This window comes from Myxine glutinosa, chromosome 9 (genome assembly GCF_964187855.1).
Source record: "Myxine glutinosa chromosome 9, kmMyxGlut1.1, whole genome shotgun sequence".
Taxonomy (NCBI): domain Eukaryota; kingdom Metazoa; phylum Chordata; class Myxini; order Myxiniformes; family Myxinidae; genus Myxine; species Myxine glutinosa.
In genome coordinates, this window is record NC_136269.1 from 132387403 (window position 1) to 132405043 (window position 17641).

The 17641-nt window shown below is 46.2% G+C and overlaps 1 protein-coding gene and 1 long non-coding RNA gene across 4 annotated transcripts in view; one reads left to right on the forward strand and one right to left on the reverse strand.

Annotated features, from left to right (window-relative positions):
* LOC137434911 (alpha-1-antitrypsin homolog) overlaps positions 1-15560 on the reverse strand; it is a 49762-nt gene extending 34202 nt beyond the window's left edge. Inside the window, exon 1 of one of the 3 annotated variants that reach the window (XM_068128126.2) lies at positions 15303-15560. Coding sequence is in view for 1 of the 3 variants with exons in the window: in XM_068128125.2 (XP_067984226.2) it covers positions 5907-5999 (93 nt within the window). In the remaining 2 variants the exon portion in view is untranslated. Of the gene's footprint in view, positions 1-5906; positions 6003-15302 lie in introns of those variants that run through there. The other 2 variants (XM_068128127.2, XM_068128125.2) reach the window with 2 other exon arrangements.
* LOC144893675 (uncharacterized) lies at positions 15485-17408 on the forward strand. The gene is made up of 2 exons (XR_013624614.1): positions 15485-15622; positions 15859-17408. It is a non-coding gene; the product is annotated as an uncharacterized LOC144893675 (long non-coding RNA).
* Positions 17409-17641: the final 233 nt, after the last annotated feature.

Here is a 17641-nt window from a genome sequence, read left to right on the forward strand (position 1 = left end):
CTGTCACTCCAATAATTGTATGTATATGTTCTTCTTCGTTTATATCACACAACTGCATTTGTTGCACCTGCCTTGATTTTAACTCATCCTGCTTACTCATGATGGTACCATCTGGTGGCTAGGCCAGAAATGTTTTTGAGATAGAGATTGGCACGGTCGTGAACCGCTCAGAGTTTGGTGACACACGAACACTGGTTGCTCGGCCAGACTACAAGATTTGTCCCATGTTCCATGTGGTTCCATGTGTTCCATGTGTCATGTCCCATGTGGTGCGTGACTCGCCCAAGCACAGATTTCAATCAGCAAGGTAACATGACATTGGGCACGGGGACCCAACCGAGAATCTTTACATTCATATATTTAAAATAATACCTACATTAACAAGAACATATATATTTACACTAATAACATATATTTACAATAATACAACACTTCTAATAACACCTGTATATGTACAATAATAACTACACTTACAATAACATGTATTTTATAATAATACCTACACTTACAATAACATATATGTACAATACTAACTACACTTACAATAACATAATATTGTATAATAATACCTGCACTTACAATAACATATATCTTTTACAACAATACCTACACTTACAATAACATGTATATTTACAATAACATATATTTACAATAATACTTACACTTATAATACAACAACAGGCATTTTAAGGCCATTTTCCCTGCTAGAGCGGGGGTTAGCCTTGCGGTCCCCATGACAATCTTCTCCATTTTGCCCTATTTTCTGCATCTCCCCTTGTTAACCCCCTTGCCCGCATTTCTTCTTCCACCATCATTAGCCAAGTCTTTCTCGGTCTTCCCCGTCCTCTACTTCCTTCGACATTCATTTCCATCACTCTTCTCAACCAGTCACTTTCATCCTTCCTCAACACATGACCAAACCATCTCAACCTGTTTCTCTTCACAGCATCCATCACAGGCTCTATTCCCATCATCTTTCGCAATTCATCATTGGTCTTGCTCTCTCTCAACGATACTCCACACATCCACTGAACCATTCGCATTTCCACCCTTTCCAGCCTTCGTTGCTGCTCTACGTTCATTACCCATGTCTCGCTCCCATAAATCATAACACTTCTCACACATGCAGCATACACCTTTCCCTTCAGCTTCAGTGACACTCCCCTCCTCATCAGCACGCCACTCAGTTCCCGAAACTTCTTCCATGCACATCTCACTCGAGCAACCGTTGCCGAGTCTGATCCACCTTCTCCATTCAGCATGTCTCATAGGTAACAAAATGTTTTCACACCTTCTAGCTTCATACCGTCTCCAAGATCCAACTCAACATTTCCTCCATCTGCAGCTCCATCTGTGCACACCTTACACTTGAATGTAGCTGCCACACTGGTTAATGACCCTCTCAGACCACGACATTTTTGATTAACCCACTCAGCGCACATTGTACATTGAATGGAATTCACTCCGACACCCTTCCTGCACACAGCACACGGCCACTTCCCAATTCTTTCCACCTCACCACATGCTTTACCACTTGCCATCACCTTCGTCTTTCCGATATTCACCTTCAGACCTTTTGTCTCCATACATTCCTTCCACTTGTTCATCTTCTCCTTCAGTCCATCCATACTTTATGCAATTGACACCAGATCATCTGCATACAACAACTCCCACGGTAAACCCTCCTTTACGTTCCGAGCCAGCACCTCCATCACAGCTACAAATAGTAGTCGACTTAGTACCGACCCCTGATGCACTTCCACCTTCACCTCAAACTCACCACTGTTCCCGTCCTTCGTCCTTACAGCTGTGCGTGCTCTTTTGTACATTGCCATCACTACTCTGATCAACCATTCCTCCACTCCTAACTTCCTCAATGCCCATGTCACTACTTCACGTGGAACCTTATCGAATGCTTTCTCCAGATCAACAAACCCAAGAAACAACTTCTTCCTCTTCTCCATGTACTTCTCCTGCAACTGCCTCACAATAAAAAGCACGTCTGTCGTTCCTCTTCCTGGCGTAAATCCAAACTGCATTTCGTCAATCTTCACTTTCTTCCTTACCCTCCTCTCCAACACCCTTTCCAATACCTTCATTCCACGCTCCAATAACTTTATCGCTTGATACGAGCCACAGTCCAGAGGGTCACCTTTCCCCTTGTATAGAGGGACGAGGGTACTCAGTTCCCAATCCACTGGGATGCGGCCTTCTTTCACCACCAGATTGCAGATCTCTGTCATTCTCTTCACACCCCAATTTCCCGCTGCCTTCAACATATCTCCCACAACTCCCGTCGGCCCTCCCTCTTTTCTACTCTTCATTGCTTTTATCGCTTCCTCAACTTCCTTCTCAGTTATCTTCTCTGCCGGTCCTAAAACTGGGTTACTCTCTATGTTGCCATCCCATTCATTCTCTGCATTCAACAGTTTTTCTATATATCTCTTCCATCTTCCTTTAATTCCATCTGGGTCCTCAACGATTTGTCCCACTTCATCCTTCAAGCAACTCACCCCCATCACATCACACCTCTCTTTCGCTATGTGCTTTGCAATCCTGAATACCGCTCTCTGACCCTCTTCCAAATTCAAGCGTTCTCCGAACATTTTCCTGCATGCCTCCTGCGCCTTTGCGACCTCTTTCTTTGCAGCCTTCTTGGCTGCCTTATAACTTTCATGCTCTGCCTTTTCTGCCCCCATACCCTTCGCCTTCTGCCACTCCTTTAACTTCTGCCTCTTCTCGCCAATCTTCTTTCCAACTTCATCATCCCACCACCATGTTTCCGAGTGCCTCGGTGGTCCTTTTGTCCATCCACATACCTCACCAACGGCTCCCAACAGACTATCTTTCATTGACATCCAACGACGTTCAATTTCAACCACATCATCCTCTACCCTACTCAGCCTCTCTTTTAATGCCTCCCTCACTGTCACCTCTTTCAAGCTCCACACCTTCATTCTCGGTTGGTACTTCACCCGCCGAGCTCTCCTCGCACCTTTCACCCTTATGTCGCCGACAACCAAGTGGTGCTGTGAAACAGCCTCCTCCCCCGGGATCACCTTTGTGTCCCGGAGGTGCCCCCTATCTCGCCTACGCACCATCAGGTAGTCAACGGTTGTCGTCGACCCACCTGACGTGTATGTAACAAGCTTATTATCCTCTTTCTGGAACTGAGTATTACAAATCAACAAATCAGCTCCATCAGCAAACTCCAAAATCCTTTCACCTTCTCCATTTCTCACACCATATCCGTAACCCCCATGAACTCCCTAAAAACCGTCCATACTCCTTCCCACATGTCAATTTAGGTCTCCTCCTACCACAACAACTTCCTCTTCTTTAACGTTTTCCATCAGCCTCTCGATAGCACACCAGAACCTGTCCTTCTCTTCATCGCTCTGACCAACCTGCGGAGCATATCCCGAGATGACGTTCACCAAGAGCTTTCCAATCATCATTTTCACCATCAACCTTTCACTCACTCTAGTCACACTCACCACACTGTCTACAAACTCCTCAGAAAACAGGACACCAACACCATTCACGCCTTCTGGGCACCATTGCCACATAAACTTGTATTTCTGTCCCTGCCTACCCTTCACCATTCTCACACCACTTCCCTTCCATCTCGTCTCTTGCACACAACATATGTCCACTCTTTTTCTGACCAATACTTCCACCACTTCTCCTGATCTCCTGGTCATTGTCCCTACATTCCATGTCCCAAACCTCTAAAACCGATCTCCACTTCGGGCATCAGACGTTTCGTCATCATAAATGGAATGATTTCCACCCTTGCTTCGATCGGGTTCCCCACCTTGAGTTTTGACGAGAGGGAGTGGGGTCCCCCACGGGGTACTTCGGGCTGTACCCTGCCCATATGTAGTTGAAATTGTCATGGTTCTCTTTTTGAGGCAATGTTTTTATGGCTGGATGCCCTTCCTGACGCCAACCCTTTTAGTCGCCTCTTACGACACGTAGGGATACGGTGTACCTATTCTAAACCGGGGTACACACCGGTACTTACACTTATAATAACATATATATTTGCAATAATACCTACATCTGCATAAGTCCAATAATACCTAAACTTACAAAAACATATCTTTACAATTATACTTCCACTTATAATAACATATTGTTACGGACCGCGGATAAGATGTTAATTTGCCGAGCGGATGGCGCCACGGCCCTAACAGTTACCCCGACTAACCCGATTCCTGAACGTTGGCCAAAATCGCGCCACAGATATTCAATATGGAAAAGACAAAAGCGACACGGATGTGAAGGAGAAGAAGAAGACAAAAAGGTTTTGCAATACGAATATAATTTATTACTATGTACAGGACCAAAGAAACCAAGGAAGAAGGAAAGATAATAAAATAAAGACAGAAGGAATCAAGGAGACACAGTGCAATGCTAGCTTACCTACAGTCTTAATTAACCCAGGGACAAGACAAACAGAACAAACTCACGTACACGAATGAGGAAATTGCAGGCAGGAATGACAGGAGGTGGGTGGCTGGAGGGGGAGGAAGGCACGGAGCTGGCTGGAGCTTGATCCCGCACGGGACGTCGGGCTGGACCTCGACGGCCGCCGATGCCACCGATCCTGTCGTGTGCACGGGGTAACGGGTCGGAGCTGCTTGGTGGAGCCAACGCTGCAGGTGGAGGGTCTGGCGTGACGGGTTCTCTCTCCCTCTCTCACAAACTCCAGGACTCTCTTCAGGCTTGTCTGTGTTCTGATCTCCTCCCTCCTCCACTCTCTCTGGGGGCGTCTTCCTCGGGTTATATAAGCCCCACCCTTGACCCTTTTGCGAACCTCCCCCAAACGTTCTTTCTCCGCCCTCGAAAGCCAACCCCTCGTTCTGGGTTGGTCGGCAAGGGCTGGTTCACTCCTCCCCTCTATGACGAGGTGGAGACATGCCCTTCTTCCCCGACCTTACCTCGTGGCCAATGGTGGTTTTGGGGCGATTCGAGCTCGCCCCAGCCAAAGGGCAGCAATGGCGAACGAAGAAAACCACCCAAATGCAGTTGGCAATTGCAGCAAACCTGGCAAACCTGGCACTTTGAAGATGCCATGTCGGAGGGATCAACTTTATTTAATGCAGTGCAATGGAGTGTCAATTAATGGAAGACACAGCCTTACACTAATACACATAATAAGGATATAACTACTGAACAGGGATATATGGTGTCCTTCGTGTATGTTTTATGGAATTAACTACGGGAACGCCCTTTGACCTTTATACACAGACTGGAGGCAGGAGGGTCCAGAATAAAGCAATAATTTAAAAAACGCAATAAAAAAACACAATCCTCATATCCACAACACTGCACCCTCCTCCTCTTAGGCACCTCCCGGGCCTCTTAACTTTTAGTGTGGTACGTAGGTGTAGTTCCCTCTACATTTAACCTGATCCTGAGTGTGACAGTTTAAAAACATAAATAAATATGTCCCGCTGCTCCATTGCACCCTACCTAACAGACTCACGCCCACAGCTAACCGAATTGCGGAATTGTCTTCAAACTATACATTTACGGTGGGGGCGCATTATTTACAATGACTACTTTATTTACAAAACGCAACCCAGGACCTGTGATCGTTCTTTGGGGGGGGGGGGGGGGGGGAGACAGTCTGCCCTGCATCGATGCACCAGGAAAGCACCCAAAAACGCACCAAAGCACCCTCAAGCACCAATCGGTGCATAGTCACTACAATTCTCAATAAAAATAACCAAACAAACCCTGCTGGTGGTCTCTTGCTCTTCGGCTCCCTCTGCTGGCTATTGCTATCTTCCAGGTTGTCATCTTCTTTGCTGGCGGCCTATTTGCAATAATAAAATGCACCCAACGTGTCCATTTTTATTTATTTATGGCCCACAGGGCCGACTAGTGTGGTTCACCTGTGGGGCATAGGTGCCCTGTGACCAAGGTCCGCCAGCAAGATCTCGGGCCTTCATGGCCGGTTCCAGCAGAGGGGCCATGCCCCAACCCATGGGGTCCATAAGTGGTGCTCAGCCACAGACATGTGGTCCATAATGTGGTGCATCGATGCAGACAGCTGGTTCTGGGAGTTCCGGGCGCACAATGGCGGACTCCCGCACGCTCCCCTCGGCGCCCAGTGGCGCACAGTCCTCATGTGGGAGACAAAGGGAGGAAAAGACAGATGAGCGAGGGGTAAGGACTCAAGGGTACACATCAATACAGGCAATGCAAGGCAAGGTGCGTATGGAGACGGGGCGGAGAAAAGCTCGTCCCTACCGTACGTCACCCCCCCTGTCACCTACTCTACCCTTGCCCTTACCCCATATTTACAAAATCTACACCTTTACAAATTCGTCACTACTGTCACGTCTCCCCATATCTCTTCTATACCAAATTCGTCACCACAATCCGTCTAACCAAAATTTGCCATCACTCAATTCATCATCAATCCTCATAAGGAGGAAGAGATGGAACTTCAAGCACGATGTCACACCCACGTCATGATGCATCTCACATTCCAAACATTTGCACAATAAAAATAATAAAAACAACCTGGCATGGTGTGGAGGTACGTCATCCCAGGTGAGTGGATGTAGATGGTGCGAGGAGATCTCCATCCTAACTATTTTCTAAATGACTTTAATACACTTTACACTACCCGGGGTCTTTCCCTGCCAATCCATTGGCCAACTTACATGATGGGTTCTAAAAACCAATTCCCATTGACCAAACTGTGGTGCTTCTCAATTTGGGGTCTCACTCCCCCGATGCAACTCCCTGTGCCCTTGCACAATTTCAGGACTGGGGCGTGTAGCTCTCCCAGCAGGCCTACCCACCTGCACACCTCCACCATTGCAGTTGCCACCCGAGCTTACCTAACTCCTCACCCTAACCTATCTAATTGGGGAAGGCCCCTCCTGGCTCTGTCACCCCTCGGTGCCCTCTGGCACTGGGCTACCCGGGTCCGTCCTCCGGATCCTCGGGCCCCATCCACAACAACTCTGCCGGCTCCCAGAGCCCACCTGCGGCCTCACCTGGCCGACATCCTCACAGTGGTGGAGTGCCCAACCAACTACACACACTAACAGGCTACACGCCCAGCCATTTCCACAACACTAATGCACCCATCACTACACTCCTGTGCAACTACCCGCACCACAGATGCCAATATCCAACCACAATTTACCTGGACCCTCTACCTAACACTTACACTACTCTCCCCGGGTATTCGTGATGGGGTCCATCCTCCTTTCCCCCATCCATACCTTCGCACCATCCACTCCACTCCACAGTTTCCACCATACTCACTCCACGACCATCCATTCCAATACTCCATATACTCCACACTCCATATATTCCACACAACCATTCTCCATACACCTGCAGTTGCACACCTGTGCAATCTCACCTGGTGCCACCTGCACCCTCCTTGGTCCCTGGACCATTTGGTCAACACAACGCACAATCACCTTCTCTCACTCATACACTGCTCCACACACCTGTTCAGTTGCACACCTGTGCAATCACACCTGTTCCTCACACACGGCATCATCTAATCTACCTGTTGCCCTGCTAACTTAGTGCTCCCCGTCTTCCCTTTAAACTAAACACATACCACGTCATTATCATCCACACTAATCTACCTGCGTCCCCACTACAGGTATCATTGTCACTACCTAAACCTTACCGTTACCTATTGTCAATCTTCTCTAGATCCCTATCATTATATCCTAACCCTCCCGGGCTAGTTTTCACTGCCATAAACCCCATAACCTAGTGCTCCTTTGCCCCCGTTGCGAGAGATGGCAGAGTTGCCATCCCACCACATCGGGCATCTTCCACTACCAATTTTGCACACCAAATTCCAGCTAATTAAAAATTTGCCAATCAATACCAATCACTCTACCATTACCAATCATCACTCTGCCAATCCTTTGCCAATCATCAAATTTTGTTTTTCTAATTTCGGGTCCAAAACACTATCCTCATCACACGTCTACTCACTAGAGCCTCTCGGTGCGCCAATTCATCTCCAAAGCTCGGCTTCGCAAAGCCGAGCAATGAATGCGGGTTGCTTGGTGCCGGCGGCTGGATGCGTCCGGCATTCGGTGCAGGGACGGGGGCTTACCAGGGCCGAGATCCCACGCACCATCTCGGCACGGAGCCGTCCAATGGCCCGATTTCGACCTGCCGGAACGCCTCAACCACAAAGGGTTGTCGTGACGACCCTTCCTACAGGGCCGCCCGCTCCGCTTAGTGGAGCACGGACGTGGCCGTTCAAAGCGCGGCCCGGCGTGGATCTCACACGGCGGTTCTTTCGAAACCGCCGCGGATCCCCGCGGCACGCAAAGCTGCCCGGCGCGCCCCGAGGGCCCGATTCGGCTATACGTCGCTCTAACCGCTAACCCGGTTACCGTCGATGCTTCACCTGCATGCTCACATGCATACGCGACCCCTTTCACCCTCACCGAGCTCGGTGCTCCAACGCCGCCCGTACACCCCGCGTACTTCGTTATTGCACTCGTTCTTTCGCTCACAGACTTGGTCACACACCTGACCGCACACCTTTGCACACACTCGTCGTTCGCACACCTCACCAACACACCTCTTCGCGCCCCCTCCTCGGTCACCTCCTCTGTGACAACCACAGGTGTGCTCTCACTTGCACACCCAACCACGTGCCTCACTACCAATTCCAGTGTGCATTCCCACACACGCTCTACCATTCCATGTGTGCATCCTTCCATTCCAGGTGTACATCCTCTCTCACCTGCCACAACCAACTCACGCTCCGTGTCACTCTCACTACTCTCACCTCCACACTCGGTCGCGCACTCACCCTTACTTTTGACAGCGCACTCTTTCCTCATGCACCCGTCCGTTACACACCTTTCTCGTGCATCCTCTTGCGCACACTCTTCCGTTACACCCTCTGTAACACTCACCACAGGTGTGCATGCTTCCGTTACATCCCCTGTAACACTCCCCACTACGCGCTTCCATGTGCCCCCCCGCACACGCGCTACGACCAACTCACTCTCGACAGCACACTCACTCCTCGGCGCGCACTGTTTCCTCACACACCCCAGAGTCGGACATTCTCGCACACCTCCTCTCTCGTACTCCGTACCTGTCGCACACTTCACCAACGGCCTCTCACGAACACCCGGATCCAAAGCAACCCCCAAGCCGACTGAAGCTCCCCTCACATCATATACATTTCCGAATATATCGCCACTCACCTTGGCACCTCGTCTCCGCACCTCCTTCGCCACCTGCAAACTCTTTATTTGGTCAGCGAGCACACCATCACGATTTGAGCACCGACCTTGCACATATTCCATCACCTCCTCCTTTATCTCCCTCTTAGTTTCCCTCCGTCTCTTCTTAATTTCAATCACCCCTTCTTCCACCTCCTCTAATGTTTCCTTTACCTCCTTCATTTCCCGGTGCGCCCCCTCTATCTCTTCCTCTAACGCCACCTTAACCGTTTCTATGTGCGTCCTCACCTCCCGGTCCTTTGTCTCCATTACTTCTGTCACCTCGTCCAACCTCGTTGTCAGTCCCTCACGTACCATCTGACATTCCCTCTTCGTCGCTATCAAGCCGTCTTTTAGTTCTTTTTGTGTCGCCTTTAACCCTCCTAGTACCGCAGTGTTCCTTTGTACCTGCTCCACTAACTCCATCTGTCCCACCGTCAGCTGTTCCACCTCCTGCGTCAGGTCCTCTATGCCCCCCTGTAACCTAGCCGTATTATTCCTCACCTCTTTCTCCATACGCTTCTCACCTCGCCTTACCTCCTCGCGTACCCCCGAGACCTCCTCGCTTACACCTCGTCGTATTTCCTCCCCCATCTCCTCCATCTCTTTTGTAGATGCCACCCTCATCTGTCCCAATTCATCCCTCTGAGCATCCAATTTACCTTCTAACCCGATTTTCACCTCCTCTATCTGGTTCCCCATCCGTTTGATTTCCCGGGCGGATTGCTCCCCTACTTCCCACAATTTACCTTCCATCCTATCTTCTAGCCCCCTTAAACCATTTTTCACCTCCTCTATCTGATTCTCCTGGGCAGCCATTCTATCTTCCACCCCCGTTAACCCATTTTTCACCCCTTTTATCCCGTTGTCTAACCCCTCAAATTTATTGTCTAACCGTTCACCGGTACCCCTCGCTTCGTCCCTCATTGCTCCCATTTGGCCCCCCATTTCTCCCATTTTGGCTTCTAGCCCCATATTCGCCATTAGTATGGCTGCATTAATCTGCGCCATGAGGTCCCGCACATCAATTCCCCCTATTTGCGCAGCGGGCGCGGCTACCCCGCGCTCGTGCGAGCTGCCACTTTGTGCGTCTGATACCACGTGCGCGAGAGCGCCATTTTGTGCACCTGATACCTCCTCAACCACCTCCTCATTGCTCTCCTCCATTTCCTCCCTCTCGTCCTGGGTTACCCCTAACCCCTCTTCTAGCTCACCCACCTGCATCCGATCGCCTTGACTATCCATGGCACGATGTTCAATTTAAGATTTTACAAAACAAATTTCGGCCCACTCGTAATTTGAGCGCACGAAGCGCTTCAGGTGCGTTCTCGCTCCTGGCACCAATTGTTACGGCCAATTGTACAATTGTGTCCAAAATTTGGGCTAAATAAATTTAGTCCCAGGTTCGAATCCCAACTCCTGACTACCAATTGTTACGGACCGCGGATAAGATGTTAATTTGCCGAGCGGATGGCGCCGCGGCCCTAACAGTTACCCCGACTAACCCAATTCCTGAATGTTGGCCAAAATCGCGCCGCAATTATTCAATATGGAAAAGACAAAAGCGACACGGATGTGAAGGAGAAGAAGAAGACAAAAAGGTTTTGCAATACGAATATCATTTATTACTATGTGCAGGACCAAAGAAACCAAGGAAGAAGGAAAGATAATAAAATAAAGACAGAAGGAATCAAGGAGACACAGTGCAATGCTAGCTTACCTACAGTCTTAATTAACCCAGGGACAAGACAAACAGAACAAACTCACGTACACGAATGAGGAAATTGCAGGCAGGAATGACAGGAGGTGGGTGGCTGGAGGGGGAGGAAGGCACGGAGCTGGCTGGAGCTTGATCCCGCACGGGACGTTGGGCTGGACCTCGACGGCCGCCGATGCCACCGATCCTGTCGTGTGCGCGGGGTAATGGGTCAGAGCTGCTTAGTGGAGCCAACGCTGCTGGTGGGGGGTCTGGCGTGACGGGTTCTCTCTCCCTCTCTCACAAACTCCAGGACTCTCTTCAGGCTTGTCTGTGTTCTGATCTCCTCCCTCCTCCACTCTCTCTGGGGGCGTCTTCCTCGGGTTATATAAGCCCCACCCTTGACCCTTTTGCGAACCTCCCCCAAACGTTCTTTCTCCGCCCTCTAAAGCCAACCCCTCGTTCTGGGTTGGTCGGCAAGGGCTGGTTCACTCCTCCCCTCTATGACGAGGTGGAGACACGCTTTTCACAAATTTTCACAGACACAGAATGAAGGACATTCCAGTGTCCTTCCCCGACCTTACCTCGTGGCCAATGGTGGTTTTGGGGCGATTCGAGCTAGCCCCAGCCAAAGGGCAGCAATGGCGAACAAAGAAAACCACCCAAATGCAGTTGGCAATTGCAGCAAACCTGGCAAACCTGGCACTTTGAAGATGCCATGTCGGAGGGATCTACTTTATTTAATGCAGTGCAATGGAGTGTCAATGAATGGAAGACACAGCCTAACACTAACACACATAATAAGGATATAACTACTGAACAGGGATATATGGTGTCCTTCGTGTATGTTTTATGGGATTAACTACGGGAACGCCCTTTGACCTTTATACACAGACTGGAGGCAGGAGGGTCCAGAATAAAGCAATAATAAAAAAACACAATAAAAAAACACAATCCTCATATCCACAACAATATATATTTGCAATAATACCTCCATCTGCATAAGTACAATAATATCTAAACTTACAATAACATATCTTTACAATAATACTTACACTTATAATAACATATATATTTGCAATAATACCTACACTTATAATAACATATATATTTGCAATAATAGTTACATCTGCATAAGTACAATAATACCTAAACTTACAATAACATATCTTTACAATAATACCTACACTTATAATAACCTGTATATTTATAATAACATATTTTACAATAATGCCCACACTTACAATAATATGTCTATTTACAATACCATATATATTTTACAATAATACCGACACTTATAATAACATATATATTTTACAATAACACCTACATTTATAATAATATACACAGACTTGGCATTTAATATGGAATATTTTTTTTGTGGGGGTGAACTTACTTTTCAAGATGTCTTAGAACCAAAAATTCATTGGAATTATGTTGAAATTATTCTAGATTTTGTTAATGTGACCTTTAAAAGAAACAAAAACCACATTTGACATTTCGAAACAAATAAATTGATCCTTGAAAGTGATGTAAACTGATATCGAACTCAATTCATGGACAGTACTGTGTTAAACTTCTGTACGTTTTCCAGCAGAAGTATCTCTTTATTTTGCACATTAGCGAATTTTTTTTTAACAAAAACAAAAGTGAAATTACGACTGGGATTATTGACAGTAAAATTACAGTTCAGTACTTCGTGTAACCCCCACGAGCATTCAGGAGAGCACGTACACGTTGAGGCATGCTGTTCACGAGATTTGCCAAGGTTTGGACAGGAATCGCTTGCCATGCAGTGACAATAGCCTGCTGCAATTCACGCACAGAGGTCGGCTGCTGGTCCAAGTGGTCGATTTGACGCGTTAATTCTGCCCACAAGTTCTCTATCGGATTCATATCCGGGGACATGGCAGGCCACTCCATATGCTCCACACCACGGTCAGCAAGAAAGTGTTGGATCATGCGAGCACGATGAGGCCATGCATTGTCATCTTGGAAGACAAAGTTTCCTCGAAAGGCTGCACGAGCAAATGGAAGCAATGTTTCTTCCAGAATGGCCCTGTACTTGAACTGGTTCAGGTTTCCATTCAGAACAACCAGGTCAGTTTTTCCCCCTGCATGAAAAGCAGCCCAAACGGTTACCCCACCACCTCCAGCTTGGACTCTTGGCACTATACAATCTTTGTTGTCGGCTTCATGCACTTGTCTGCGCACTCGGACGTGGCCATCTTGACGATAGACCAGAAATCTAGACTCGTCACTGAAGATCACGTGATTCCAGTGTCCTGGCTACCATTGACGGTGCTCTCTGGCCCACTGCAATCGGCGCTGGCGGTGTTGTCTGGTCAGGCGTGGCTTTCTCAGGGGATGCCTGGCATGATAGCCTGCTTGAACCAGTCGCTGGTTGACTAGCCTTCTGGATACAGGCACATTTGTCAGTTGCTGCCACTCAGCCCTAAGCCGATTAGCTGACTTGGTACGGCCATTGCGGACTAACCGGTGCAGCTGGTGATCATCCCTCCTTGTGGTTCTGCGGGGACGTCCTGGCCTCGGTATTGGAGTAGGGACAACCCTCTGAGCATTTCGTTTCAGGATCTTTGACACCTGACCTTGAGTGATGCCATACTGCCGAGCAATAGCACGCTGTTTCATGCCGTAATTTCGGAAAGCCACCACTCCATGACAAACAGCATTGTCGAGTTGACGGACCATCTCCAGAGGAAGCGGCAATAACTTTTGTAGACGTGCAGCAGTTGTTTTCCACTAATACAGAACGCAACAACCCTTGTATACCCGACTGTGAAGCCAATCATCAAATGCACCTGTCCGTACATTTTGCCACGCCACCTGTGATATAATCCTGTTGTTGACTTCTTGCTGCGACAGACAATCAGTGACATGGTTGTTTTAACAAATAAATCACCAAAGTGTAAAAGAAACTCACCAGATTGATATACTGAGTTAAGAAAGTAAACCCAAGTCAATAAAAAAAAATTATTCCATATTAAATGCCAAGTCTGTATATTTGCAATATTACCGCCATCTGCATAAGTACAATAATACCTATACTTACAATAACATATATTTAAAATAATACCTACACATACAATAACATATATTTGCAATAATACCTACACTTCTACTAACATGGATACAATAACATAAATTTTACAATAATGCCTGCACTTACAATAACATATTTTACAATAATACCTACACTTACAATAACATATTTACTATATATATATATATATATATATATATATATATATATATATATATATATATATATATATATATATATATATACATATATATATGTATATACATATATATATATATATATATATATATATATATATATATATATATATATATATATATATATATATATATATATATATATATATATATATACACAACAACACCAGTACATGTGCAACAACATCTGAACTTTACAATAATACCAACTTATTTCCAACAATGCCTACATTTACAATAACATCTCTATACTAACAATAACAACTCCACATGTACAATAACGTCTATAGAATACGATAACAGCAACATGTTTCCAATAATAACTATAGTTACATAAAAATATACCTACATTTACAATAACATCTCTATATTTACAATAACAACTTCACACGTACGATAACATGTTTCCAATAATAACTATATTTGCATAAAAATATACCTACATTTCCAATAACATCTCTATATTTACAATAACAACTTCACACGTACGATAACATGTTTCCAATAATAACTATATTTACATAAAAATATACCTACATTTACAATAACATCTCTATATTTACAATAACAACTTCACACGTACGATAACATGTTTCCAATAATAACTATATTTACATAAAAATATACCTACATTTACAATAACATCTCTATATTTACAATAACAACTTCACACGTACTATAACATGTTTCCAATAATAACTATATTTACATAAAAATATACCTGCATTTACAATAACATCTCTATATTTACAATAACAACTTCACACGTACTATAACATGTTTCCAATAATAACTATATTTACATAAAAATATACCTGCATTTACAATAACATCTCTATATTTACAATAACAACTTCACACGTACTATAACATGTTTCCAATAATAACTATATTTACATAAAAATATACCTACATTTACAATAACATCTCTATATTTACAATAACAACTTCACACGTACGATAACATGTTTCCAATAATAACTATATTTACATAAAAATATACCTACATTTACAATAACATCTCTATATTTACAATAACAACTTCACACGTACGATAACATGTTTCCAATAATAACTATATTACATAAAAAATATACCTACAATGTCCAAGAAGTGAATACTCCCGCACGGCAACAACCTGTTGCCCTGAATTCCCCTTTATACCCAAATCTCCCTTTTATGCCCTCGGTTTACGAATCAGTTGAGTTGGTGAATAATTAACGGTTCATCGAGATTCTCGATCGATGTTTGGATTGGACTCAGCAGTTCGATCCCTCACATAGACGACGCATTAGATTAACGAGCACTCGTGACCCGTCATGGCTTTGCTCACAAAATGTCCTATTTTACCTCTCGAGCCTCGTCCGGACGATCATTCATAACTGTCAAATATGAACGTGTCAGTTATAACTTACAGGTATGAAGGATATCGTCGAGGCATACAAACTACCACTTATTGCATTGGCGGTTATTACTGAGCAGTTTGATGGATTTTATTTTCTCTTTGGTCTCGAACAATTTCGAATGAAGAGGCGATAGGAATGAAACAAAAGCACCTGCCAGGGTGCAGGTATAATTGAATCTCTCAAATGTGTATCACACAAATGTGTATCACAAAAAGTGAATCGTATATTTGGGTCGAGATGTTCGCAGGTCGTGTGAGGTCTTCAGACGAAGAATGGACTGAACCTTGTGGGAGTTCCTGCTGGGGACATCGCAGCTTTAGTGATTTATTTAATGAAGAACATCTTAAGAGGCCATTTTCCCCCACAGAGTAGGGGTTGCCCTTTTTGGGGCACCATGGTGCCCTTTTTTGAAGCAATGTTTTATGGCCGGATGCCCTTCCTGCCGCCAACCCTGTTAGTCGCCTCTTGCAACACCAATGAACTGGTACTCAATTTGCCGACCTCAGAAGGATGACAGGCTGAGTCAACCCCCCCTCCGCCGGCAACCATCAGCCTGAGTTGCTCCACGTATACAATGCGACCCCCCATGCCACCACTGCTTGCTCACCAGACCTTCTGCTGTTTCGTGTAAATCCACATCTTCCTGTTGATGCTTTGGTATGTCAGGCAGAAGTGGTGGATAAGAAACATGACTGGCTAGTGATGCACCAGGAGTGTTTTAGGGAAGCACATGCCAAAGTGAGAGAGTACTTTGAAAAGAAAGCAGCTGAAAGGATTCCTGCTTAGAAAGACAAGTTGTACTGTCCGTCCATCGCTGCGTGTGGGTCAGTTTGTCTATATGGTAAACAGACCGTTGGGGAGGACCAAAATCCAAGATGCTTGGGGCCTCACAGGATAACAAGTGGTTGAAATACAGGGTACAACTCGTGCAGTTGAACCTGTGCATGGGGGGCTAGTCCGGAGAGTGTATCAGGGAAATGTAAGGACCTGTGTGGGACCTATCCTAGTACCAAGAAGGGGTACTGTTCATCAGCGGAATATAGGGAGTAACCCTCCTACTGTCAATTACAAGGACATGCCTCAGTCGGATTCTCCTGATGCTGATTTTGTTGTTGTGGAAGAGGTGACGTTTCCAGGGTGAGTCAGTCCACAGAGGGTGTTGGCCTTGAATCTTGGGAACCCACGGGCACACAGGGTGTGGAGGAGGGACGGGGGATGCAAATCGACACACAAACTGTGCGTTCAGATACAGGAATTACAGAATGTGCCTGCCCCTGCCCTTCGCAGAAGCCGAAGGTCAACAGCCAGTGTTCATTCTAATCCCTTTCAGGAACCACGTGCAAGTTGTAATGCTGGTGCTTTAAGTCCAGAGGTTGTAACTCGGCTACTGACGAGTGTGAACACTGGATTTTTCAGAGAGGCTGTGAAAGAAGTCAAAAATCATTGTGGACGGGTGACTCTAAGCAAAGGAGACAGGGAGTTTGTTAGAGCTGGAGAGTTGGCCATGCTCAGTGGGGAGCGGAACTGACGGGAGCTGAGGGGGTGTGCCATCTGAGATGGAGAAGGACGGTGACGGCCACCACATTATGGAAAGCCTGTACGAGGCTGTGTGGTGGTCCATCCTCGGGGGAGAATTCCTGAGGAGATGTTACTGTTGGTTTGGGAGGAAATACAACATGTGTTTGTAAGTAAATCGAAGTTTCCCTGATCATAATTAGTGCTACAAACTCACTGTTCAAAGTTAATGGTCGGTGATATTGTAGAAGGTTGGGATTACATGACTGCTGGTGAACAGCTCTGGAAGTGTCCATGCGTTTTTTTTTAACCTCTTCCCCCCCCCCCCCTCGTCTCACGCCTCCTCCGCCCAAGCCCTCTCCCTCCCACAGATCTCCCGATGTCCCTCCTGTCAAATGTTGTACTTGTGTGCTTCCCCTTCTTCCCCCATCTTGTCTCCCGCTCCCTTTATTTCATCTTATGTGTCCGTTTGTTTTTTGTCATTGATGTTAGCTCTTACACGAGCCTCGATTTTG